This window comes from Danio rerio, chromosome 12, assembly GCF_052040795.2.
Source record: "Danio rerio strain M-AB ecotype USA chromosome 12, GRCz13ab, whole genome shotgun sequence".
NCBI lineage: Eukaryota > Metazoa > Chordata > Actinopteri > Cypriniformes > Danionidae > Danio > Danio rerio.
Genome location: NC_141032.1, coordinates 10,280,356 through 10,308,178, shown reverse-complemented (window position 1 = coordinate 10,308,178; position 27,823 = coordinate 10,280,356). Strand labels below are relative to the sequence as shown.

At 36.9% G+C, this 27,823-nt stretch overlaps 1 protein-coding gene and 1 long non-coding RNA gene across 4 annotated transcripts in view; both read left to right on the top strand.

Moving 5' to 3' along the window:
- Nucleotides 1–27,823, top strand: part of heatr1 (HEAT repeat containing 1) — an 80,761-nt gene that overhangs the window by 13,191 nt on the left and 39,747 nt on the right. For 2 of the 3 annotated variants that reach the window (XR_015503291.1, NM_199900.1), the window contains 16 exon segments: nucleotides 1,599–1,810; nucleotides 2,874–3,004; nucleotides 4,732–4,831; nucleotides 5,229–5,333; nucleotides 5,430–5,547; nucleotides 7,623–7,730; nucleotides 9,602–9,697; nucleotides 9,788–9,870; nucleotides 10,905–11,116; nucleotides 13,030–13,151; nucleotides 15,379–15,573; nucleotides 19,581–19,749; nucleotides 23,912–24,060; nucleotides 25,666–25,858; nucleotides 27,002–27,174; nucleotides 27,276–27,431. Coding sequence is in view for 2 of the 3 variants with exons in the window: in NM_199900.1 (NP_956194.1) it covers nucleotides 1,599–1,810; nucleotides 2,874–3,004; nucleotides 4,732–4,831; nucleotides 5,229–5,333; nucleotides 5,430–5,547; nucleotides 7,623–7,730; nucleotides 9,602–9,697; nucleotides 9,788–9,870; nucleotides 10,905–11,116; nucleotides 13,030–13,151; nucleotides 15,379–15,573; nucleotides 19,581–19,749; nucleotides 23,912–24,060; nucleotides 25,666–25,858; nucleotides 27,002–27,174; nucleotides 27,276–27,431 (2,322 nt within the window). In the remaining variant the exon portion in view is untranslated. 3 annotated transcript variants of the gene reach the window in all.
- Nucleotides 20,006–21,602, top strand: LOC141376764 (uncharacterized). Its single transcript, XR_015503920.1, has 2 exons — nucleotides 20,006–20,053; nucleotides 20,146–21,602. It is a non-coding gene; the product is annotated as an uncharacterized LOC141376764 (long non-coding RNA).

Below are 27,823 nucleotides of genomic sequence, written 5' to 3'. Positions count from 1 at the left end.
TCAGATTTGAATTTTAGCAGTTGATAAAGTTTGGTCTGATTGTTCTAATCACACCGGTGTGATCGTACGCTTCAGGGACTAGGCTTTCAAACTGGTGTGATCGTACAGCATTTATGAATTGTGCATTACACTGGTGGTCTTGACAAACAATTTGACAACTTCTCTGTATAGAAAAACTCCCCCCTCCCTACTTTAGCACTTTATTCTTTGAGCCTTAATAAGTTCTTTATATACTTGTGTGTATTGCCTCTTCTTGTTGAATCACTGAATACCTCCTCAATTGTAAGTCACTTTGGGCAAAAGCATCGGCTAAATGACAAAATATAATAGAGAATGTCAGTGGCAAGACTGGTTTAAATACTTTATATATTACAATATAATATAAATATAATATAAATAATACAATATAAAATACTTTTTTATCCAAATGAACTTAACTTGTGTTCATCAGAACAAAGAAATGAAAGCAGGATTGGAACAAACTGAGTAACAAAAAAATAGAAGATTTTGATTGAACTATCTCTTTAAATTTATGCGTGTGAATACATACAATGTAAAAATATAGTTTTGTTTCAGATAAATCCAGAAAATTTACTGCCGTGGATATCCCTGAATGCGTTAACTTCACGATGTATTTTAGAATAATGAGGAAAATAAAGTAGGTTGGATCAGGGGGATTACATTTCAGAATTAATGTCTAAGGATAAAGCCTTTGCTGTGCTAATGACACAGTTGCGGTTGTGTAAACATTTTAATGTTAAATCTGGAACTTTTAGAACTTATTTTTTTCCAGTGCTGGGTAAAAATAAAAATTAATCGTGGTTGGTCGCATCCAAAATAAAGAAAATGTAAAATTTTTCTTTATATAATGTATCTGTGTGTGCTGTGAATATTTATTTTGTATATATGAATTTTCACATGCATGCATATAATTGAGATGTTAATTTATAATTGGATATAAAAGATGTATAAGAAACAAGTTTTATATTATATAATATCTAAGTAACAATATATTTTTGTATACTTTTGTTTCTATCACACACACACACACACACACACACACACACACACACACACACACACACACACACACATATAATACATATATTTCTATATAATTCACACACATTATGTCAAAACAAACTTTTATTTTGGATGTGATTAATTACGATTAATCTTTTCCCAGCACAAATGTTTAAAGTTGTTTATATGCAATAAATTCCCATTGCTTCTGAAAACACAGTGGCAGAGTAAATTTCGTTTAAAATAGGCATATTTTGTGAGTGAAAATTGGAAATTTGGAAATCAAATTCTTATTTTAAATCAAATCAGACAATTAGGTTGTAGAATTTTCATGCCTTGATACAGATCTCAAATCATACAAATTCCAGTTTATAATGCAAGTGTAAAAATTAAATGTAAATGAAGTCAGGGACTGGTGTGGTGAAATGACTGGCAATATATTTACAATGTATACATAATGCCATTTAACAAAAGAAAAATGTTTCTGAATCCAAATAATTTTCGGTTTCTAGATACTTTAAAAGTTTCTTCAAATACTTTAAAGGTCTCTTTTTTTTTTTTTCCTTCATAACTAGGGGCTGAAATCTAATCTTTCGGACTACACGGCTGCCACTTACATGATCGTGTGTCAGATGGCAGTGAAGGTGGTAATGGAGGCCCAGCTGGTGGACTCTCTGAGCGTTCAATTGAGCAGGTCTCTAGGCCGAACACCACAGCTCATCAGAGAAGGCTTGAGCTGCATTATCATCCTGCTCCAAAACCAGAAAAAAGGAGTGATTGGTCAAAAGTACAATTTTTTTGTGTCTACTTCTCTATGTCTTCAGTTAGTAGGGGTGTAACGGATCACAGTTTGGAACGCACCTGACCCGCAGGTTAATAACGTTTTTAATTTGTAGGTTAATCCACCATTTACAACAATTGCAGAGAGATCGCCTACCCCATCATTCAAATCACGTGTATGAAAGCATTTAGGCTTCCCTGTAGAATATAATGATGATGAAAAAAGGTGTGGTGGGATCTACCTAAATGCTTTCTTAAGTTAATTATTAAAGGTGTTTTCTGATTCTGTTTGTTTAGCCTGCGTAAATGCATTCAGTGTAAAGCTGCACAATTAAACATTAAAAGATTGAACTCACTTTAAATCCACGCAACATGAATGATAAAAGGTAATGATTTACATATGTTTATTAATTTGATCGAGATTCAGTTTTTACACTTTTCAGTTCGTTACAAACAATTAAATAACACAGAAGTTCTGGGAGAACAGTTTATAGTTCAGATATAAACACTGATGTTTATGGTAAAGATTAAAATCACAGTTTAATGGAACTTGATGCTGTAGAATGTGTTAGCAATTACATTGTTTACCCCCAGGGGGCGGCAAACAACCATCAAAATTATGTCACTGAATAGGTTTTCAAAAATGATCCACCTATAATGAAGTTTTATGTTGTTGAAAAATAATTAAAAAAATTATGATGTGTTGTACAAAATTTTTGATTTCTATATTTGGCATTATCAACAACAATAGCAAAGAACATTTTTCGAATTGAAAATTTTCTTTTTTCAGCAGTTTTTTTTTTCTTGATTTTTAATAAGATTACAGCTTCAAAGTTATATTTGTTAAAACCAATGGTTTTTGCTGTTATATTTTAGCATAAATGAAAAGCAAATTACATTTGACTCCTCCCTTTTTTGCTGATCCAAAAAATGGTCCGATCCTTGACTTAAAAACCATAGTGTGATCCGAACCAGATTTGTGATTCGTTATACCACTATCAGTTAGTGTTGACCAAAGACTTTTCTCATGCATATAAATATTCCATTAATTTGTTTTTATACCTCATTAGGACATATGGTTACCTGTGTGCTGTCCCTACCCTGGTGTCTACCCTTCAGAGCATATCAACTGTGCATGACATCAGTCCTCTACTGAGTTACCTGCTGCCTCATCTCATACACTCTGTGATGACCCAGAATGGTTGGTTTCTATGTGTGCCTCATTTGATCCTATAGGAACTTTACAGTTTTATCGTTTTTAAATCCATTCAGCCAATCTCACTTTTTGCTTAGCTTAGCACAAATCATTGAATCGCATTAGACCATTAGCATAGCATAGCCGCAATCATCACAGTGCTGTAATTTAGTTAGCTAACTGGGGACTATTTTCAGGTGCTGTGAAATATCAGTGCCTTTGCTGCATTCATGGTACGGCAGCAAAGTTTCTTGATTATTATGCTGGAATGAGAGCAGAGGTCCTAGCCCTATCGGCCTAGAAAATAACAACTTTTCAGTTTTCATTGGTCTAGGAACATGATTTAATCACAGAAGAGTAATCCTTACATTTGGAAAATTGTGTATAATAGTTAGTAGAGGTGTGAACCTACACTGGTCTTACAGTTGGTTCGGTTAAAGTTATCATGCCATCGATATGGTTCAATTCGATACCTCGGTGCATCACGGTGCATTGATGATGCTTTCTATGCACAGTTTTATATTTTCTTCACAGCACAGCAATTATTGTATTAAATTTATAAACATATTTATATTTATATGCTATTTGTAATACAATTTTGTACTTTAATACAAACAGTCAGATATATGAACTGTAACTTTAAAACTCAAGTACATGCACAGAACAACATGAACATTTAAAGCGAATAAACAAATATAATTACCCCGCTGAGCCCTGTCTAGCGAGTTCTTTCCCCTATAACTGGTCAACAGAAAACGGCACACTGATAAATGGCAGTGGCAATCACAGCTGATCCATGATAGACGTGGAGGAGAAAACTAGCTCTGCAGACACACACTCCTCTCTGTATCCAGACATATTGCTGTAACAGCTGAGAGGAGAGGAAACTTTACCTCACGACAGCAGGTCAGAAGTCCACAGCGAGAGAAATTGGTACCTAGTAATAGTACTTTCAGTTAATTCATAACAGTGAATTAGTTCTGTTGTAAGTGTCAGTGAAAGACCAGACCAGAAAACACTTGCACACAGTTTCTGCGTTTTTAAGTAGTTGGAGCGTTTTGAACGGTCGCACTCGCCTTCCTCACCATAGTAAGCCATCGGGACATAGCACATAGATAAATTACGTCAGTACACATTAATCGGTTATGATTATAACTGAACTGATACTGAATTATCCACGTCTGCATTGTAGTGCACAGAAAAAACAGTAATTTTGACACCCCTTTTAATTATCATGTAATATATAACATTTAATATATAATGTAATGTATAGTAATTGAATATGCTAATGGTCTATAAGAAGCTAAGTTAAAAGTATCCCCGCCAGGTGATCGGCTGAATGGATTAAAAAATGGTAAAACTCAACTGTTTAACTTAGAAAAATTATTTCCAATAAAGTGGAGTGGTTCATTAAAATGATCAAATAAAAATGGCATTTTGCTATTATAAAGATTGTACATTCATACAACGATTGTACATGTCTATAAAGCTTAATGAGTTTGCTTTAAAAATGGTTTAGAATCTTGATTCAGAAACTTATGCAACCGTACTATTAATTGATTTTAGCCAGATATTGCTGATGTGTTTGAATTTCTCTAAACATAGAATGTAAGTATATTAAAGAATGAATTGTAGTATCAAGGAACTCTTCTAACAGCTGTACCATCAGTGCCGATCATAGCAAAATTGCTATTATCCTATTGTTAATTTCTTTATGTCTTATTTCCATGTAGATGAGCAACAGAATGAAGGTTTGTCAGACAGTACTGGACTATTGCAGTCAGTATTTCAAAACCTTCAACTTTCCAGCAACCTGGAGAACACTGCAGCTAAGTAAGCATGTTTAATTTAGCTTCAGTTATGAATGAAACTTTGTTTAAAGGGATCGTTCACCCATCGTTTACTCATCCTTCACTTATTCCACACCTGTTTGGGTTTCTTTCGTCTGTTTAACAAAGGAAGATATACTGAGGGATGTTGGGAAAAAAACAATAACTTCTATAGTGTTTTAGGTTTCTACTATGGATGTCAATGGGTGCTTTTCCCAATATTGTTTAGAATATCTTGTTTCGTTTTCAACAGAAGAAATAAATTAATAAAAGTTTAGAACCACTTGAGTGTGTGATTGATGAGGATAATTTCATTTTTGGGTGAACCAGAACATTACCCATTTATTATGATCTGTTAATTCTCTGGATCTTGACTCATTCACATGCATTGATTTGTACAGGCTGCTGCTTGAAGAGTATGTTGTCTGCGGCAATGAGCTTCCCTCAGATGGGATTTCAGCTCTTAATCAGAGAATTCAGCCTACAGTACGACTGTTTGAATCCAGGTCTGTTCAGTTTTGCGCTTGTTGTGCTGTAGTACAGTCAAGTCATGGGCAGTGTTTTGTTTCTGGTGTTTACCTTTGTGTGTTCTTTACTAATAGGTATCCATGTGCACTGGATATGGCATTGGAAAATCATGTCAAAAATGTGTCATCCGATAATGAAAAAAACCTGCTTCATCAGTTCATCTCTCTCACTCTGAGCTGTGGGAAATATCAGGTATTGCTGATCTTGTTTTAATGATGCTGCGTTCATACCAGTTGTAGAAGAAGCGTCAAGCTTGAGTGATTTACATGTTAAGTCAATGCAAAGATGCGAATAAACATTCTGTGGTGCGATACGCGCGAATGAGGCAGCCTGAAAGATGTGATTCGCGCAAATGAAGCAGTGCGAGTTGAGCGTTTTGTGCGATTGACACGCGTTTCGCACGAATCGCTTAAGTTCAAAAATCTGAACTTCAGCGGACATGCACCCGACGTTAACCAATCAGGAGCTTGCTCTTGTGGGGACATGCTTATGACAGCGCCTGTTGTTGGTGTCCCAAGGGAAAATAGTCCAGCTGACACCAGGCAAACATTGATCAAACTGGGCTCGGCTCACCGCTGAAAGCTTCCATCATCCAGGTTAAGTTTCCGGAGGAGTTGATGAACTCATAGAGCTGGATGCACCTCTGAAAGGATCTAGTGGACTTGGAAAGTGCTCCAAATGAATCAACGCAGTTTTTTAGCCTTCATAAAGCACATAAACAGTCATTTTCTCAATGAAATCCATGTTAGCCATTTAGCAATGAAGCTATATTCAATGGGCAGATAGAAGCCCTGCCCATGATGTGAATTGCTCAGTGAATTTGACGCGCGAAAGAAGCAAATAAACTCAAAATATCCACACGTCTATTTATGTGTGAATAGCGCGATTTATCCGGCCGTTCCGCGTCTGGTGTCAACACAGCATAATAATAAATTGTTTTGTACAGTTAAGCCTTTTAAATGCAAAAAAAAAAGGCATAACAATTATCAAGTTTGATGCTCACTTTTAGAAATTATGCAGAATATAATTAAAGAGTTTGTTGACACACAAATTTGGTTAATTTTTCAACAAATTTATATATTTTAGATGCAATCCTGGAGCTCTCTCATTCACCAAAAACAGTTTAGAAAAGGAATCAAAAACTGTCTATGTTACATGTGACTTCAGTAGTTCAACTGTAAACACAAAAAGCTCCAAAAATGCTTTTGTGCAGCAAAAAAAGCTGTAAAATTGATTTTGTTTGCCTGTCTTTCGCATCAAATCTGTAGGTGTGTTTATTACAGGCAATGGGATTTTGCGATGCACTGCTGACCCTAAAGGCAATACGCTAAGCCTGAATCATACTTTAGTCTGCCTCCGCAGCAAGATCCTCTGCTGACTGCACACACAGTCTGCAAGTGAAGATGCTGATAGAGTGAATTTAATTATATATCGAATGTGAATAGGATGTGGATAAATGTGAAGGACACTCATGATGATGTTTGCTTTTAGTACAATTGTGTAATTCAGCAATTTAGGCTATATTTTATATATCCAAGCTAACTGTGTACTTAATGTGAACTGTTATGTCTTATAATGTAAAGTAGCTGGACTCACTTTCACTCGTTTATCATTTTTGTGGTGTATGTCAACGCACATCACAGTATGAATTTGTTTTGGATTGCTATAGGTGTTGTCAAAAAGTTGTGCATTGTTGGATGCAGAGCTGTGCAAAGTTGCAAAACATTTTATGCACACCACCAGTTAAAATGATGTCTAACCGCCTAAAGCGAACTTCCACCTACACTACCATGACATTACATTCGCTGCATGACCTTACAGAATACAGATGCATCAAGTATAAATTAACCTTCGTACAGCCTGTTGTAAATGCACACAGTGGCCTGACATAGGACATTGGCAAACAAAGCTGTTTTTACATTTTATTTTTAATATTTTTATTTTATGGTTTTAAATGTATTTATTTATTTATTTTTTTTGCTGCACTAGTTAAACCACTCAAGTCATGTTTTTGGTCCCTTTTCTGGACTTTAAACATCTCGGGACTATTGCTGTGTATGGAGGATGAAGAAGCTCTCAGATTTCATCAAAAAATCTTGATTTGTGATCTGAATATGAATGAAATAGAATGATTGAAGTGAGAGCGAGTACGGTACTCAATAACAGGAAGGCATAAGGAATATGTTATTTCTGTTTTAAAATGACATGGTTTTAGTCATTTAAATGCCCTTTTATAAAAACAAGACCTGATTGTTGTATGAATGCAGATTCTGCCGGAGTCCGAGACCTCTCTGATGCTCAGCCTCAATCACCCTCTTCCCTCTGTGAGAAACATGGCCGTAGACTACCTGAAAGAGATCCTCAACTCAGAACATGTGTGTATCTTTTATACTCCCTTTAAATGTGAGAATAATGTGAGCTTGTTTGTAACATAATGTTTGTTATGTTTCCATCTAAAGCTACAAAGTTACTTTAAGGGCAATATTAAATATAAAGTTAAGTATTGCACTAAATATTTGTAAATTGTAAAAAAAAAATAATAATAAATAAAAATCCTATATGTTCTTTAGCAGTGGTTCCCAGAGTAGGGGTTGCAGGACAATAGGGTGGGGGTCTTGGGGATTTCCAAAAATATGATATATGTTAATAAACTATTAGAACTACCATATTTTATTCACAGCCTACAGAAGATAAAAATAGTATTTAATAGTTACATTAAAAAAAACATGCAAATAAAAAACCATCAGCCTCTCAATTTTTTTTTTCCATTGGATTGCGACTCCTTGGGTTATTATTTACAATACAGCAAGGTTTCTGCTACATTCATTCTTCCATTGCGGTGCACCACGGCAAAATTGATCCCGCCACGGCTACATTACAACTTCTCATTCAGACATTCAGTCATGTTTTTTTTTCCTAATAGCGAGTGATAATCGCACCAAAAAGTATTAAAATGTAAGAAAAATTATAACAGCGCAAACTTTTCTGAAACTGATCGTAGTAGTGCTGTGCCTTATTTGTTTAACTCTTTATGATTACATGCTGACAGACTGACTGACTGATGCGTGAGGCCAGCAAACACCACGTATAGCCGTTTCACTTTACTTCAGGACACATTAATACCGCTCTGTAGATTTATTGGAGACATTCTTAAATATTCCTAGCAAATCTTAAAAATGTTGGAGACATACTCTTTACATAAGCGCACTAAATCGCACTTCAGCAGCGTTTATTTGAGAGCGCACAAGAAGATCTGCGGTTGAGGGGGTGTGCAAGAAGTTTTGGAAATCGGCACGCAAGCAAAGAGATCAGCATGCTTTAGGCTATGACATAAATGCGATATCGACTTGTAACACTGCGCTCACGACATTTGTCATTGAAATAACGCCACAGGTAATTGGTAGATCTGTGTAAAACAGGCCTGCCACCACAGCTGGAAAAAATCCTAGAGGAAACACTGTACAGCAATAGGATTAGTTGCAGCAGATTTATTTTATGATGCAATGTTTAACTTTGACACCTTTGCGACACTCATACTTTAAAAATAAAGGCCACGACCGAACATGGAGGATGATCTCCAAGTCGAGGTCTCCATAATTAAGCGAAGAATAATGTTGTGCTCTAAACTTTGTGTCCAACTGCCCTATTATGTGAGGTTAATATTAAATTGAATGAATAATGACTATAAAAGATGATATGGTCGTGTACAAATTATATTGGTACCCTTCAGATTTGTCCAGGTCAGTTTCATTCTGGTTATAATGCTTACGTTGAACCACAATTCGAAATGAATATCTGACAATCAGTAGACACTTTTTTGTGTGTGTAATCAATATGCTTGTGTTTTCATAGTTCTTATTGGTGTGTGTGAGCTGTTGTTTGCAATGTTTGTTTGTGTGTTTGTTTACAACCACCTCTGAGATTAGTGGGGGTCGCAAGTCACTGGAATTGTTATTTTAGATTTTCAAAACTTGGCAAACTCTGTTATGTTGTCTTGTGATCGTCTGTTAAGGCTAAATCACAATTTTTGATGCACATCAAGGAAATTATTAAATGGGTTTTATCATAGTTTACATGCATGTCTTTTTGTTGGAATCAACTTTTTTTGATGTAGTATCCTCAAATGCCCAAAAACATGATCTTGTGTTCCATCTAATTTGATGGAACATCCAAGAAACCAGATTCATTGAGGTAATGAGATGCTGTTTGTCTGTCTGTGTGTGTTGTGATATGTGTTATGAAGCAGAATAGCTTTGATGAGGCGTTTCTCAAAGATGCTTTGCTGGAAAGAATAAAAGACGATTCTCCAGAAGTTGTGCTGTCTGCGCTTAAAGCCTTGCAGGTGAGATGACGATATCATGAATGTTATGCATTTTGATGAGTTACTTTTTTCAATTCAAATGTTAAATGTCTGTTTTTGGTTCTCTGATAGCATCACATGGGCCTAATGGATGTAGAGGACACCGTTTCCAGTTTGATTTCACTTCTTCATCGCATCAAACCATCAGCCGATTGGTTGGTTGACTGATTTTATATAATCCTCAAATTCAGGTTTTCCAAATTAATCAATTGACTGGAAATCCCTGTGATGCCCATATATATATATATATATATATATATATATATATATATATATATATATATATATATATATATATATATATATATATATATATATATATATATATATATATATATATATATATGCTTGTCTGTGATGTATGTGCTTGTGACTGAATGCCTAGGTTAGGCTATGCTCCATTCAGCCGTTTTCGTTTTTGTCAGCTTAACCTTTAATTTAAAAATAATAAACTATTACTGTAGATCTCAGAACAATGTTTTGTCAATTTTGTTGCAAGAAGCCGTGTAATAAGCTGGAGAAAGTACATCCAGGTTGATATTTTTTGCAGTATAAACCCCCTTCAGTTTTATATTAGGCTACCATTAAACCTTTTGGCCTTTATTCTTTGGTAACAACCACCTGGATATACTTTCTCCCTAAAATAACATACCTTAAAATGTTGTACTTGACCAATCTGTAAAAATAAAAAGTACTAGTAAAGATGTGCAAATATTATATCCAGTTTTTCTCAACCACATTCCTGTAGGAACACCAACACTGCACGTCTTGGATGTTTCCTTTGTCAAACCCATTACAGGCCTTTCAGTCTCTGCTAATGAGCTGATTATCTGAATCAGTCGTGTTTGGTTAGAGAACCAGAAAAAATGTGTAAAACTGGTGGTCCTCCAGGAACGTGGTTGAGAAGCAGTCTATCAGATATTCATTTAAAAAAATGTCTGGATACTTCTTTTGTTTGTTTGATTGATTTCTACAAATGTCTATTTATTCTGAAAGGTGGAGGGGTGTGGGAATGTCCAAAATGCATACAAACATAATGCACATTATTTTTGTCGAGTTTTATCAGTACATCACTTTTGTTAATCATTTGATCAAATCTTTACATCACTAAAAATATAATTTTTCCCTTACTTAGAAAGATGCTCTAGATTGGCTTTAATCAGGCTTCGTCTGGGCTTATTTTCTGCAGGTGTCCAGTGCTAAAAGAGGCTGTGCGCGTTCTTGATGACCCACGCATTATTGAGGGTAACCCAGATCTTAAGGCTTACATTAGTTGGGAGCTTTTACCCTTCCTGGTGATGACGAGAGCTGCACCTGAATGTGTGGAGCTGCAGATGACGTCTGCCATTACTGAAACCACTCTGATCTCCCAGCATCCTCTGACCCAGGGCTGGGCCAAAGGTAAACACTCCTGCTGTTCACAGTAAAATCGACACTATCCAACCTCACAAATGATCAAACAATTGGCCTAATGAACTAAAGTGGGGAACACCAAATTGATGTTTTCAATAGATTAGAACAGATATTGATATTGTGCTAATTAGGTCAATATTTGAATCAGACGATATAGACTCACTATAAAAGTAGGGCTGCAGGATATTGGAAAAACTCTGATATTGCAATATTTTATGACTCTTCGAGAAATATTGCGATATGAAAGCAGTTTGTTTAGCAGAAGGTTTGAATAGCTCTATTTGACACTTTTCTGGGTAGTCTAACAGTATTCAGAAGCAGGAATTCAATAATCACAATGCAAAAAGGATTTTCTTGCTTTTTGCTTTGTCTTATTGTTATTATTTAAAAACTGAAGAACAGTTATGAACAATGTGCAATACATAGACCTTCTTACAGTACAGGCAATAACAATCTTTTTTTAAATAAACAAACAAATAAATAAATAGGCTACAACAATATATACATGCAATGCAGACATAAATCATAGCTAAATATGGTTGTTTATTTAGAAAAGCTGGCGCAGCACACTTGTGAATATGCTACTTTAAATAGTTCTTGCGCTTCGCCATCAAATGTATTTTTCATGTTAATGCTAAATTATGGAGCTGTGAACCTACACTGGTCTCACGGTTCGGTTCGGTTACGATTATCATGCCATCGATTAGGTTCAATTCGATATCTCGGTGTATCACCGTGCATTGGCGATGCTTTCCATACACAGTTATATATATATATATATATATATGTATATATATATATATATATATATATTTTACAGCAGAATTCCTGTATTAAAATGTATGAATATATTTATATACTATCTGAATGAAATTTTGTCATTTAATACAAAAAGTCAGATATACAACACGAGCATTTATAGCGATTAATATAAACAAATATAAATATCTCGCTCGCTTTCTGATCCTTGTCTACCAAATTCTCTTACACCCCTTTGATTGGTCACACCCTCAACTAAAACGGCTGCGATTGGCTCTTGCGTGCTGCGCTTTTCACAGATGAGTGATCATGAAAAGCGGCAGGCGGCAGCGGCGATCTCACAGCTGATCCATGATAAAGACAGTGGAGAAAACCCTGCAGGCACGCGCTCGTGTCTGTATCCAGCAGTATCACTGTAAAACAGCCAAGAGAAAAGGAAAAGTCACGCCAGCAGGTCAAATGGGCCCACAGTGAGTGAGAGTGAGAGAGAGAGAAAGAGACTTTTGACTTTTAAGGTCTCTTTATTACAAAAAATATTTTTGCTAAAAACAATTTAACTAATTAAAATGTACATGACATCTTAAAAAAAACTAAAAAACTTTTTTTTTTCTTTTTTTGCTGATACTTACAAATAAATATTTAGAACATTTTCAGAGTCAGCATGACAGATACACTGATTTACACCCAGAGAGAGAGAGAGAGAGAGAGATAGAGAGAGAGAGAGAGAGAGAAAGAAAGAAAGAAATGGAGTACTTTCATTCTCTCAATCGCAGTGAAATAGGGACTTCTGCTGTAAGTGTCAGTGAAAGACTGATCCAGCAAACACACACAGTGAAATTGTGCACAGATTCTGCGTTTTTAAGTAGTTGGAGCGTTGTGAACACTCATGCTTGCCTTCCTCGCCATAGTAAGCTACGCCGACAAAGCGCATATGAGATAAATGTCGTCCATACACAATAACCGATTATAATTATTACTGAACCGATACCGAATTGTCTGCGTTTGCATTGCGGTGCACCGAAGAAACAATGAATTTTGACACCCCAACTAAATTAAGAACAGAACATTGTTTAAGAAGAAGAGCAAGTAGGTAAATTTGAATGAAATCTTTATTGTCTAAACACGAGTTTCTTTATTCATAGTGCTGAAGGCTGTTCTGGCTAAAACCTCTGAGTCGGATCTGCTTGGTGTGGCGAACGAAATGCTCACAACAACTCTGATCAAGAACTTGGCTAACATGGATCACGCAACCAAACGCAACACTGTAAGTGTAAAATTCTCTGGTTCAAGCTCAAAAAGAAGGTCTCTCTTGTCATTTTAATTCTTTCTTTTCCCCTTGTTATATCAGCCTCGTTTCTTTAGATTTTCTTTAGATTGTTTCTTTTGTCCATTGACTGTTGCCAGTATTGTTAATTGATAGTTTTCATGTTACGTCACACCATTTGGGGAACCAAAAAAAACACAGTGGCTGCGTCCGAAACCGCATACTTCCATACTATACATTACGCTAAAATCAGTATGCGAGCCGAGTAGTGTGTCTGAATTCATAGAGCTCGATAAACAGTATGCGAGAAGTACCCGGATGACTTTCCGGCGAGATTCTGAAGTGTGTATCTCCTGCACGCTGCGTAATCCCATGATGCCCCGCAAGAGAATTCATGAATGGGAGTAAAGCGATGCAACTGACGCAGGTCGGTCACGTGACCATGACAAAACGGCGGATGTAGTACGTCTGAATTCCATTCATACTTTTCACATTCATACTGTATAGAACATACTTTTCTAACGCCGAGTAGTACGTTTACATTCAAATGCAGTATCTACTGAGTAGTAGGTGTTTTCGGACGCAGCCAGTATCCTAATGCTTATTGAACTGTGGAGGTTGTACCGAATGGTAGGGATAGCTGACGTGAAACTGACGTTTTGACAAAGTGTTGAGATCCTGAAGAGCAAGTGTTTCAACACACCATGTCACAATACTAAAGCAATTTGGATCGGTCATTTCAGAAGCGTTTTGAAACCAGGTGAATCTGAGTTTGACTGACATACTCGGAGAAAACCTCTATCCCATGTTGCCTAGTGGTGTGCCCGGAGTTATTGTGCTGCAAGTGGTCCGAGTTCGAATCCCGACTTGTACAAATAAAAACTCTTAAATTATGACTTGATGTCATTTAATAATGCTACTTTTCATGACCAAAACAAGACATAAAAATTCACAAAGTGTTTATTCAGATGTCAATGTTAAAACTAAACACGTTCAACAGAGCATTTAAAAGCATCCATAGCTGCATCACCCTGGGTTCGAACCCTTTATCTCTGCATGATAGTCTGGAACTCTCACCGTTTCACTAAGGCTGCATTTACACTGCATGGTTCAAGTGACAATTCAGATTTTTTTTCCCCTCTAATGTGGCACAGATCGGAATATGGCCTATGTACGCTTAAACAGGACAAAATCATATAGATTCCGATTTACTCAATCGGAAAAAATCAGATCCGTGCCCTCATGTCTGCAGTGTAAGCAGGTAGATCGGACCTGTCAATGCGAGTCACGCGTCATTAAAAACCATAGCCAATGACATTAAGTCTGATGCTGAGACTTCAGCAGAGTCGCAAATCTTAAATCTCATACACGAGGTCTAAATTCGCTTTTATATTGTCATGTAGTACAATTATTTGAGCATGTTAACGAGAGCGAGAAAAAGCGTGCAATATCCACCACCGAACAGAACATAAACCTGTTGCATACATCACATACATAAATCACGCCATGGACTTGACATTAAGACGCCTAAAAGGCCTAGATTAAAAGAAAATGGCCAAATGAGAACTTTTCTGTCATAAACTATAGTAAAACAGCTTGTCAAAAAGAATTAAAAGAAAATGAAATCCAGAAAACAGATTAAAGGAGAAAAGGGAACTCTTTAATTGTCAGCTGTTAGTCAGCGCCCACTCTTTTTTTTCCCCTGGTCAATGCACCTTTGCCATGTGCTGTGTAAATGCAGACAATCAGATACGAGTCACTTTTAATAGATGATGTGAGCAGGTCATCAAAAAATCAGATACAGTCACAAAATCGGAATTGGCCATCAAGATCTGCAGTGTAAATGCAGCCTAAATCACTTGAAACCTTAGTTCTACAATGTAGGTTTTAATACCTCAATTTTCTTAACTATTTCTTTTTCTGAAGCCACTAGGTGTCACTGTAGAGACGGGTTTCAAAACGTTTTGAAGCTACGAATGTTTCAGTGTTTTATGAAACCTCACTTTGCCCACCATTACCGAACGGTTCAATATTATGCCCATGCATCTGAGTGTCCACGTATCATTAAACATCAGTAGCACTCATATTAGATCTGTATCAATATATTCGTAGGACTTCTGAATCAGTATCCCTAAACCTAAATAATACTGTCTATACAAAAATGCTTTTTAAATCTAGAGTCAGCGTTATCTTTGCTCAGTCTCAGTGTTTTGTATGTGTCTTACAGCTGGAGAACGTGTGTGATATCCTGAGCCGTCAGGGCAGTAGTGTGCGGGACAGAGCAGCGTTTGTGGTGTTTAGTTCTGCTCTGCTTCAGAGTCTGCAGTCCATGACGGAGAGCCAGCACCTCCACACCGCACAGAGTGTGTATAAACTACTGGAGCCTTTACTGCTGCAGGCATACACCATCCAGCCTGAACAGGTCAGAGTGCAAATGAAAAGACATACAACTTTAAAATACACAATACTGGCCAGTACCAATTTTTAGATAATTTTGGATAAAACTTTAATTTAATGTTACCTATTTACCAATGTTCCATGCACTTACTATAGTAACTACAATGAATTATGCAGAATTGCATGTAACTAACACTAAACATTACCCACATTTTAACCCCAATCATATAGTAAGTAAATGTGATTAATTAATAGTAATCAGTAGGTAAATAAATTGTTACACTGTAACTACAAAACCATAAAATAAAGAGTAACCAAATTTTGGCCTGTGATATTTGAGTTGTTCATATATTAAAGAGTTCTCACGGATCTGGAATATTGTGCAATGTTAAAAAGTGTGTACCAGACATTGAAAGTCATGGAGTTGTAATGGTTGTTGTTGTGGAATAGGAATTTTTGTATGTCACTTTAAATGTTAGTATCCATTTATCGAAAATGTTTTTTTTTTTTTTGAAACCATATTTTTTTTTTACATCGTTTCACCTCTGTTGTTTTGCTTTGGCAGTTTTTCAGCTCCATTTTATTTCTTTTACATTCATTTACTGGCAAAGGAAGTGAAATGCTTTGAAATGTGCATTTTAATTTAATATTTGATCAAAACATGAGAGGGTCCAGCTCCTCCCCTCTTTAAAAAACAGCCAATAACATTTTATTTTTATCACAGCTCTGCCAGTGTGAGTGGTTGAGCTCAAGCGCATTAAATGTAAAGCATCTTAAAGGTGGATAACATGAGTTCCCGCGGGTCCTTAAAAAGTCTTAATGTCTTATGGTGCTTTCACACCTAGACTTTTGTTTCGGAACCTGTCTCGTTTGCCTAGTTTGCGCGGTTCGTTTGGCATATGTGAAACCACCAATTGCGCTAGGATCCGCGCCAAATACTCGTTCTGAGTTCGCTTGAATGAGGTGGTCTCGTCTCGATTGAAACGAACCCTGGAGCGGATCGATTGCAGTGAGAAAGCGATACGATCTGAGCTTGGTTATATCACTGTGTTTTATGGATATGTAATAGGCATACGGCTATATGAAGAGAGAATTATGAGTATGGCGGGAAGTTTCGCGAGTCTCCGGATGCCCGCAAATGAGTGATAATCTCCCGGTAATCTCACGTCTCCCTCCCGGTCCTCAAATAGGCTACGTCGCGCACCCTTCTCACCCGTCCCCATTGCATCTCTCCTCACTCTTCAGACACGTCGCGCGCACTTTATCAAACCACCACCTCTCCTGACAACTGAGCGGGACTCTGCAAAATAAACCCTGACACTCTGACCAATGTGAGGCCAGTTTACTCACACGTGAATTGTTTTAGCTCTTTTGGTCCGATTAGAAACTTTGCAGTGTGAAAGCGAACCGCTCCAAGAACAAAGAGCAACAGTGTAACATTTGTAATCTCTGTTTCGGAACAACTGAATAGATTCACAGGTGTGAAAGCACCCTTAAATTAAAATTCGGGAAATTAAGCTCTTAAATTGTCTTAAATTTACCGTAAAGTCGCTATAGGTATTACATTTTCAGCCTGTTTGCTTAATGACGATATGGAAACACAGTGGTCCACCGTAAAACATCTTATAGTTGATCAATTTAGTATGTGTGAAATAGGTGAAAAATTACAGCATTGTTGCCAGATTGGACAGTTTTGAACACGATTGTGCAGGTGTAAAATGACAGAAACTTTTCGTGATGTTCGCAACCGTCTCAAACCATCACCCCACCTTTCATTCTTACAGATGACTGGGCAGGGTTTTTTTTTGCATTTTGGCGGGTTTGGGATAGTTTTTGGGCTGGAATCAGTCAGCTACATCTGGCAACATCGAATGGCAGTCTCTGAATGACAGTTTATTACGGTAGGTTGGCTACAGACGCTGACGTCGGTCTGCATCTCCGTGCTGTCATTACACGGTTGTTGAGGTGAGGTTCAAAATACAAAGATGGGAAAGTGTAAATTTAATAACAATTGGATGGGAGTGGATGCATTCAGGAGGTGGTTGGTGCCGGCTGAAAATAACAAGAGGCAAAAATACCTTTTCGTTAGGGACCATGTGGCTCAAATCCATCGAGTCACACATGAAAGGAGAAAAGCACTAGCGGTACTTTTTACCAGCTAGTCCTGGCGGGTCCAAGTTAATCCCTGCATTGTTTGCAGCTCGAGCTAACAATGTTACTAGTTCAGACTAGAGCTGAAGATCTTTGCTCGAACCCGACTTTGGTTTGGGCTTAATTTCTATCATTTTAGACTGGGTCAGGCCGGGCTTAGGCTTGCATGGTAAATGAACAGTCATATGTTGCATTTCGATTAGCGCAAGAAAGTAATCAAATCATTTGTTACAACATTAAAATCCAACAAAAGATGAAGGAGGAGTCAAAAAGAGCGAATTTTGACTGCGGTCAGGCCAGCCGCCAGTTCAGTAAGAACGGTCATTCTAGCCGCCAAGGTATTTCGGCGGTCGCTCATACACTGCGCATTATGGTAGAGCGCTAAGCAGCAATGTACAACAAGCTGTTGTTTAGTGTAATTCAACTTATCCATGTTATGTTGGCTCTGCTCTACATCACAAAGGAACAAAAAAAAAGAAAAGAAAAAGGTCTCCAAAGAAAAGTATTTTTACTTTTTTTTTTACTTACCGAGTTTACACATTACACATAATTAATACCAAATGGAAAATTTTCAAGTTTTGATTTCCATTGTAGGCAGCAATAAAATGTGTAGCCTTCTCCAACGAAATTCTAAAGATTTTGGGTTCTTAAATTTATATTTGTTGTGGTCTGACAAAAAGGTTTTAAAGTGCACTACATTTTACTTTTAAAATGGTGCAAGAACCCTGACTAGAGAGCATTTTATTGGTCAAGATTTAATAAGAAACTGAAGTATAAAATGACCATTGATTCATTACAGGCATAAGTGACAAACTACCAGCTTTATATGTTTAGATCAAATTTTGCCACTATTTTTGTGCACACTAGCTTATAGATATCCTGCAAATGAACAATACTGTTAATTTTCATGAGGCGTTTAAGGCAAGGCAGTCACCAGATTGTACCTGTTAACTAGCTTATTAATTAACACATCTTGCTAACAAGCTAACATGTTAGGATAGCATAAGTTTCAGGAGCTTCGCCTTCAAACTGACCACTTCAAAGGCTGAATGTATATAGATTTGAGCAGTTATCAGTATTGGCCTCATCAGACCAATATTTGAAGCGGGCAATAAAAGAATTAAGACTAAGTGTTTAAAACTTTGAATGCATGCCAAACATTAACATGTTTAATAAAAGCTAAATAGATTTTTTAATATCACTTATAACACATTATTGTTGTTGTGTGTCACTGGACCACAAAACCATAAGAGCCAATTTTTGAAAATTTTTTTTTTCAGATTTATATATATGATTTGAAAAAGAATAAATATGCTTTCCACTGATGTGTGCTTTGTTAGAAAAGGACAAAAGTGTGTAACACAGTTAAAGTATGGAGAAAATCACTTTTAGTGAAGTTCTTAGAAATTCATATTACTAATAATAATTATGTTTTTGATATATTTAGAATAGACACAAAATGTCGCCATAGATCATGATATTGACTTAATATTCGAATAGTTTTTGGTATAGTAAATAGAATAGATAATTTTGACCAATACAGTGTAAGTTTGGCTCATGACGCATATGATAATATACGTTTAGTCACATATGAAAATATACAATAAACTGACTAATAAACAATTGCAAATAAAAATATTGATTTGTTTTATTTTGAGTTTCAGCAAGAAAACCGAAATGCTCATTTGTATTGATTAGACATATTGAATTATGAACAATAAAAACTGCTAATATTTCCACTTTCTACTTTCACTTTTGACTGCTGCTGATTACTAGTTTTCACCCATACACTTCTAGTATATTATCTACGATGTCTGCTACATAATTAAAACAACACACTGAGTGTGAGTCTTATATTAATGTTCACTTTTGTCTTGTTAGGTGTCTGATCAGCCCGCAGATGAGTGTCTGCCAGTCTGTGTAGCTTTGGGTGAGTTTCTGCAGAAAATCAGCTGTGGTTTGAGTGCAGAGCAAGAACAAGGCCTTCTTCTGCTTTCTCTTCTGCGGCTTTTCATCACGACCCTCAAATGTCCAGATTCTACATTTAAAGGTACAGAGCTTCTTATTTATCTCTGCACTATTACTTGACTCTAAATTATAAAAAGAATTAAAAGTAGAAATACTCACATAGTTAAAATATTTAGCAAAGTCATTTTGTTCTTCATTTGTATTTAATCTTGTTAAAGTTTGTTGAAGAAGTCACTTATGCTCACTAAGCACAGTGTAATTTAAAGTGTTTTTTTATTGCAAGATATTGCTATATATATATCAATATCTATGTATATTGGTTGCACCTTCCTGGCCAGATCTGTCTAAGGAGCAACTACAGAGGAAAAGCTGAGGATGAAACAATGGTAATACCCCACCAACCCCAAGAAAGCTTGTATCTGGAGGTTTGTAGTCGGTCTGTGTGCTCATTGAATGGCTGCCTTTTTTTTTTCTAAAGTTGGACGAGACCATCATCCATTGTGAGAAAAGAAAGCAGTCTTGGGTTTTTCAGTTTCATAGAGGAGGATATGCCAGTAACCTTTTGAGAGGTCAAGTGCGGTGATGTACTGGGACCTTCCCAGGTGCTCCAGAAGCTCGTACACCTAGAGCATGGGATAGCCGTCGAAATCCGAGACTTCATTAAGGCACTGGCAATCATTACAAAACCAGAGGAACATATACTGGAACTGACCAGCTCTGTCTTCTGAGTAATGGTAGGCTCTGGTTTAGTCTCCACCACCATGGGTTTGGTGTGCCAGGGCGCCCATATGGTTCTGGTTCCCTACCCACCTCTTTGAGAGATTCCTGTGGTAAATGTGAAGATCTTCTTCCTGGTTGCTTTACTTGGTAGTTGGCAGTTCCAACGTTTTACTGATTGATGTAAGAATGCCTTGCAATTTCACTTACAAGCTGCATTGGAGACCAGGACCATCACATTGTCTTCTGGCTGGAACTCCCGTTGGCCGGCCAGTTGTAGTGCCGTTGCTGAGACTGTTGGACCTTCAGCAGATACTCCCGGATTAAGGGCATGACCTGGTCGATCCTTTCCCTCCTCTCCCACACATTTTCGATCACTCTCCAATGGGCTGCCGGGAGTACAGTAAATCTTTTAAGATAGTAAATTTTAAGATCGCTTTTCAATCTTTTTAGTTCCGGCCTGTCACGTCCCAACACCATGGAACCGGTAGGTCTTTCACAAACCCTGACTCCACTGACCAGGTGGACTCAACTTCCATCCTGATGTTCACTCTGCGAGTAGACACACAGTGAGTATCACCATGAGCACACATTATTGGGAGTTATAATTATGAAGTTATGCAGTCGCTTAGAATTCTCTCGTGCACCAGAAGTGCATGGTGGCTCTTGCTGTAAATCTCTGTTTAACTCTGGGGCTCCTCGGGGTGCCTCCCGATTAACGATGCAACCTACCACCACTTCCTGAGTGGAGGAGATTATGGATCTATGGGCATGGTCTCATCACAGGGGAATGGCGGTGCCTGTCTACTGGTTACTGTGGGCCCTCTGGCATGCGTCGTTCCTGGACCACCCATTGAGAAAATGGCTGCACTCTCTCCCCTGTGTCACATTGGTAAGTCGCATCCGCCAGCTTGATGGCATCCACTAGGTCCGAGACCATCATTGGTTTTCTCATGCTGACTGCCTGCTACATGTTACGTGGGAGAGCCCTCGGGAACCGGTTGATCACCACCCACTCTGCTAGCTGACTCACAGTTGGTGACACATCCAACAGCCAATGTTGCACGATCCTCACCAAATCTCCTGCATGAGCTCAGGGCTGGCTGAAGGGGTTTATATTCCCACTCATAGAACATCAGCAAAGCACAAATAGGTTAGAGACCCATACGGGCTAAAATAAATTTTTTACCTCTTTATAATTGTCTGCTGACGCTGTGGGTAGAGACAAATATGCCCCTCTTTTGCCAGTCAACAGGATCACCATCACTTTCTCCCAGGAGTTCTTTTCCCTGCCTTCTGTGGTCCCTGTAACCTCAATTGTAAGTATGCTTCCACATCATCATATGCAATCATTTTTGGCAGTATCCTACTTGCGTGTGCTTTTGGGTCAGGTAGTGGTATATTTTGAGCGACAGTGACATTGAGTGCGGCGATTTCTTGTTCGGGCCTCCCCTGGTGGTCAGCAAAGCGTCTGTAGAACTGCTGCTAGAGGATGCTGTCTTCTGTAAGTTGTTTCAGGATCTCCTCCATCTCTCCCTGCGGAGGAGCATGCCTATGAACAAAGATGGTGGGGTAAACAAACAGTAAGAATAGTTTATCTACAATTGTGGGTATCTTCTTCACCGGGATCTTTGTTTGCATTTTCCACCACTGAGAGTTGGTGAAGAAGCACACGACAAGGCAGAACTGTGAGTAAAGCCCCAAAGAGTGTATTAATTTACAAGAAGTGCAAACAAACCGGTAAGTGAGGTTATAAGTACTCGGGTGCGTTGGGTGTCTTTTTTCTTTTCCTCTCCAGGTCACTGTGTCTAGTGCGTCCTCTTTGGGCCAAGCAGTCACAATCTGGGGAAAACGGAGAAACAAGTAAGCATCAGCGTAATGCAATCGTGGCTCACCTCTTGGGTCTCTGAGCCTCTCTTTTATGGGGTGGCTTGATTTATGTCAGCGGTGATTGATTGGCCCTTGATGATGATCTCCAGGTGTTCTAGTTGTGTTGCCAGGGTGATGCTGATCTCCATGCGGGATACCCCTCACAACAGATTTTTCCAATTAGCTTGAATATACATTCAGTCTTTTTAATCTTTTTTTTCTTTAGGTATAAATGAAATATATAATTAGAGGTGACAGTGGCATAATAACACAAAGTATATTCTTTATTATCCCTTTCATTTCTTTCTGAATATTTGTCATTTTTCCAATCTCACATATGCAATGATATAATGTACCTTTAAACTCATTCAGGGCTCGACAATAAGGACTGCCCGATGGCGCAGGGTCAGTAGGCCGGATGGTTAATGGCCTGATCGGGCCAGTGCTGCCTTGTCCAAAAAGTTTAATTTGTTTGTCAATTGCATGCAAATACAGTCAGGTGCTTTCACATCTAGACATTTGTTTCAGAATCTCTCTTAGTTGCCTAGTTATCGCGGTTCGTTCAGCATATGTGAATCCTGCCAAATCGATTGTTCCGAGGTCGGCTGAATGAGGTGGTCTCGGCTCAATTAAAACGAACTTTGGACCGAATCTATTGTAGTGAGAAAGTAGAACAATCCAACGAACTAACAAACCAGGCTATATCACCATGTATTTTGATTGTGTAATAGCCACATATACAGCTATATAAAGAGAATGATGAGTAAGGTGGGATGTCATCATTCTTACCTGCAAATGTGTGTTTCATGTCAAATACGAAAGTAAAACCATGCTGAAATATTACTGTGTGCTGTTTATCCATTAGGAAATTTACCAAAATTATTATCTGATACCTTTTCCATATCTTAATCTCATAATATTTTGTGTTAGACCTGTTGTTTTGTTCATTTCTGGACTGACAACTTGAAAGAAAGATCAACATTGTGCTGCTTCATGATCTGACTGCAGTCCCGGTGTTGTGCTGAGAAATGCACTGTTTTGTAATATGTTTTGTAATATTTTAATCCTTTATATTTACATCATATATCTATTTTTATTATATCCTATATATATATATCCGTAAAATTTATATTAAAAAAAATTTATATAAAAAATTTATATAAATCCGTTTAAATTTTTTCATATGTAAACATATTTGCCTATTGCTCTCTTGTGCATATTAAGCAGTGCGTAAGCGAGGCGCAACTCTGCGCCGGAGTTTAGACCGGGTTAGTTTTGGTCTAATGAAAAATCTATTTTAGTTTCTCAAAATAGCAACGCGCCAGCAGTGCGCCTCAGAACGCCTTACTTTTTAGACCAGAACTCCCTATGGGCGCACAAATGAGCGCTAATGCATTTGCTATATAAACAGCGTGGTGCAACACCTCAAAATGACTCTTGCGCCAAGCTGATGCTACCAAAAGACTATTGCCCCGCGCCTTGCACCACATTGCGCCGTGTGTATAATAGGGCCCTTAGTGTTGAACACTGTCATTGCATTCAATATAATGTGTTTTGTTAAATAAATCTTTAAATCAAAATTGTGAAATGAACCAAATCGTAAGATTGTGAGAATCGTTATATACCGTGTAATTACTATGTAATAAAATTGTTTTCAGGTGAGCCATGGTGGAACCCAGAGAAAATGGAGACTACTACATGCTGTTACCTGCGTCTCCTCTGTCGTCTGTTTGATGTGGTGATATCAGGGGCCAGTCAGGGGCCCTTGGCTCCCTGCTTCAGGAGCCTAATGCAGCCTCTATTACAGGTAATTGATTCTCTTAACACATAATGATTAACGAAGAGCTGCATATTTAACATCTCTAAATTACTTCAAACTACACCTTAATTGATACTGTAGTTTAAATGGAAAAGTCTCATTTATTATTTATTTTCCCTCAACCTTATACAGTTCAAGGCAAAACTATTAGCCCTCATATTAAATCGTTTAAATATTTCCCAAGTGATGTTTCATAGAGTATGGAAAGTGTCACAGTATATTGTATTATAATTTGTCTAATTATATTATATGTATTATTTTTATGTTTTCCTATTATATTTTTAAGGTCAATAAAATCTTTAGCCCCCTTAAAGTCTCGTACTGCTCTCCCGACAAAAATGCTCGCTGCACACACACAGCTTTGCTGTATCTGCCCTTACAGCATCACAGGAAAAACATACAACAAACCCCGTGGATCATGGAAACAAAAACATACGACCCTTCATGAACAGCTAGATACTGTGTGCCGTAGGTCCGTGGACGCGGTCTAACACCATCATCAACGTCTTGCCTTCGGAAAGCACGTGCAGTCATGAATAATTAAGAAGCCAGCTCTATCTCATAGGATAAGAAAACTCCACTATGAATAATAATGAAAAACTGACGCGTCATCTTTGCACTTGCAGTACTGCGCTACGTCGCAGATTTTGATCCCCCCTCAAAAATCGTTTTAAACTCGGAAGCTGAAATTAGCTTACAAAAGCACAGAACTATCCAGTTTTCCCCATAATTACAGCTAACAGGTGCTAACATTGTCTTAACTGATGCTCAACACACACAAATCTGTTAAAATCTCAAAAAAATTACTCGTGGGTTTCGTCAACCTTAAGGACTTCTTCCCAGTTGCTACAGAACAAATGTTCAGTTCTCTTTTTCACCTGCGAGACCATCAACAAATTAAAAAAACATTTCACAAACATGTTTATTAAATTCTCAATTATTAATATAATTATTATACTATTAGTAATGTTTTTTATTTGAAAAAATTGTATTAATAAGTTGTGTGTCAGTCTTGAAAATAAAAATAAGTGCTTGAAAAAGTGCTTAAAAGTCATCGAGTTGTGCCTGTATGAACCCGGTGTATAGCTTCACAATTACTCATTAAAAGTTCAGGATCTCAATTCAAACACCCACGCAGCATAAATTATTAAGGATAATGATTTGCAAATGTTTATTAATCATTCAATGTGCTGCATTCAAATCTGTGTTTGATCCAGATTCCCTTTTTACACTTTTCAGTTAGGCTACGTTCAAACTGCAGCCAATTGTGGCCTGAATCGGATTTTTTTTGCCCATATTTGACTCAGGTAATGACAGTGACTACGTTTACACGGACATCAGTAATGGAATTTTTTGCCTTTATCTAATTAGGAAAATAATAACATTAAGGCGTTTACATGAGTTGCTTTTTGAATGTTTCTTTCATGATCGCGTTTTACATGTTATAGCACATAATTAGATCAACGTCATTGCGTCACAGCGATATCCACATTCCCTCCGGAGTCTCATGTAATTTCGGGTGCTTCTTTATTAATTTGTCGACTTTAACGAATCTTAGCATTTTTTTATATATTTGGTTTCTTTACTTTACAGGTGCACCTGAATGAGCCGATGGTCCTGTTTAAGTTTCTGTCTCTGTTATGGGGCTACAACAGCAATTTAGGCGATCAGTTGGATTGTCGAGTCAGTGCCATTCTTCAGACTCAGGCTCTTTATGTGGGAAAGGCTTTTCTGTCCAGCCAGCCTGTAAAAACCCTCAACCTGCTGGCGTCAGATTCCTCACCAGGTATATCAGCATTTACCTTTAGTTACACTTGCGGTTAGTCGTGTGGCTTTTTGTGTATTTATTTGTATTACTACACTGGATATTGGAAAATAGCATTTGCAAAAGCTTTCAATTGTTTTGTAATTGATTATTTAGTCAATCAAATATTTCATTTTGAATAATCTTATGATTATATTTATAGGTAATGATGTAGAGTTACTTTTTTTAGTTTAACTTTAGTTTTTTTTTTAGTTTTTTATTGTTATTAGTCATGAAGTCAAAGCAACATATACAAAGAATCACAACTCATCAACTGCTTCAATCTAAATCTAGCAGCAGAAAACAATTAGCTCACATTTTCTTTCTCTGAGTTAAGCAATGCAATAACATATTTTTGCCATAAAATCAATATAAAAACACAAATATATATATAAATAATTACCATTATAGATAAAAGTAACAAATTAGACATTATAGCAATACAGATAAATATATAAACAAATATGCAAAAGGTACTGCAGTAGAAAAAAAAATCATTTGAAAAAATTTACTTAAAATAGAAGGAAAAAATATCTATTAAATAAAAATAAATAAAAAATACTCTCCATTTATAGCTAAGCCAGGAGCAGTTAAATTGTGTATTTTTTTTCAGTATTAATTTATTTATTTTATTTATATTATTTATTTAAGAAAATAAATAATAAGTTGAAACAATACATGCAATTGTTATCTATTCTGTGTGTTGTGTGAATGATACTTATGATGCATGAAGCATGAATATAAATCTAAAAATATTTTTGAAAATACCTCAGGCACACAAAAACTGTATTAAAATACATCGGACAGACAGAATCAAATAATTTTACACAAAACTGGCTTTGATTTGCTAAAATGATTGTTTAATGTTTTAAATAATGTTAATACTACAGTCCAATTTTTAATTAAAGTTTCATTTATTGAATACAGTAAATTTAAAATAATATAATAAATTAAATTTTTGATTTACTTTGATATACTTTTATTCCTGCAGAATAATTAATTTTATTTTTAATTAGTATTTTTTTCATTTAATTTTGTTTACTTTCATTTCATTGGATCCTCCACAGAAAGTTTGTTCTCCACCATGACTAACATGCATCTCTCTCTATGTTTGTATATTTGCAGTGGTGCCGTCTCTGCTGGTGTGTGTATGTTCAGGCGTGTGTGAAGTTCGTAGAGCTGCCATCGCTGTGCTCCAGTGTCTCTCTGGGCTTGTTTCTTCACCGTATCATCCGCTTGTGGAGAAACTCCTCAAATCATCAGAGGAGATCATCGCTGACTCCTCATATCTTACCCAAGTCAGTCAAAACTAAATACAACTGGCTCTTGAATGTTTTTATTGCTCTCAGTAATACACTCAGTAATTTCCATAATCAAATGACTTCTGAATTTATTGTAGGCATTGTCCAAGTTCTACGAGGAGGCCGTTTCACGGAAAGATAAGAATAAAAAGTTGGCATCAGTTGAGCAGCTCCTTCAGTGTTTACAGTCTCCCTTCTGTCCTTCCTACACCTCCAAAACACTTCTGCGGGCTCTTCAGGATGTTCACGGAGAGGTACTATCATCAGGCTGTTTGTTGTAGTTGCAATAATACAGACGTCTCATGGTTCGGTTTTCAGTTTTAAGTCACAGTTTCGGTATGGTATATGAAATGTTCAGTTAAAGCACTGTAAAAAAAACAAAGCAAAGAAAAAAAGCTAAACGAAATGAATACAATATAACAAAGATAATACTGAAATAAACAGTGCTTTCAGGTTTTTTATGTACCTAGCACTGGTCAGGGTTCCCACGTTTCTTGACAATGCTTAAGTTTCAGACATATGAATTCAAGGCCTGGAAAGTACAAAAAACAAAAAGATCTTGAAAAGGCTTGAATTTAAGGTTTATGGTGTTTTTTAAGCAATTATGCTGTGTTGCTTTCAAAAGCTGAATAAAAAAAAACTAAAA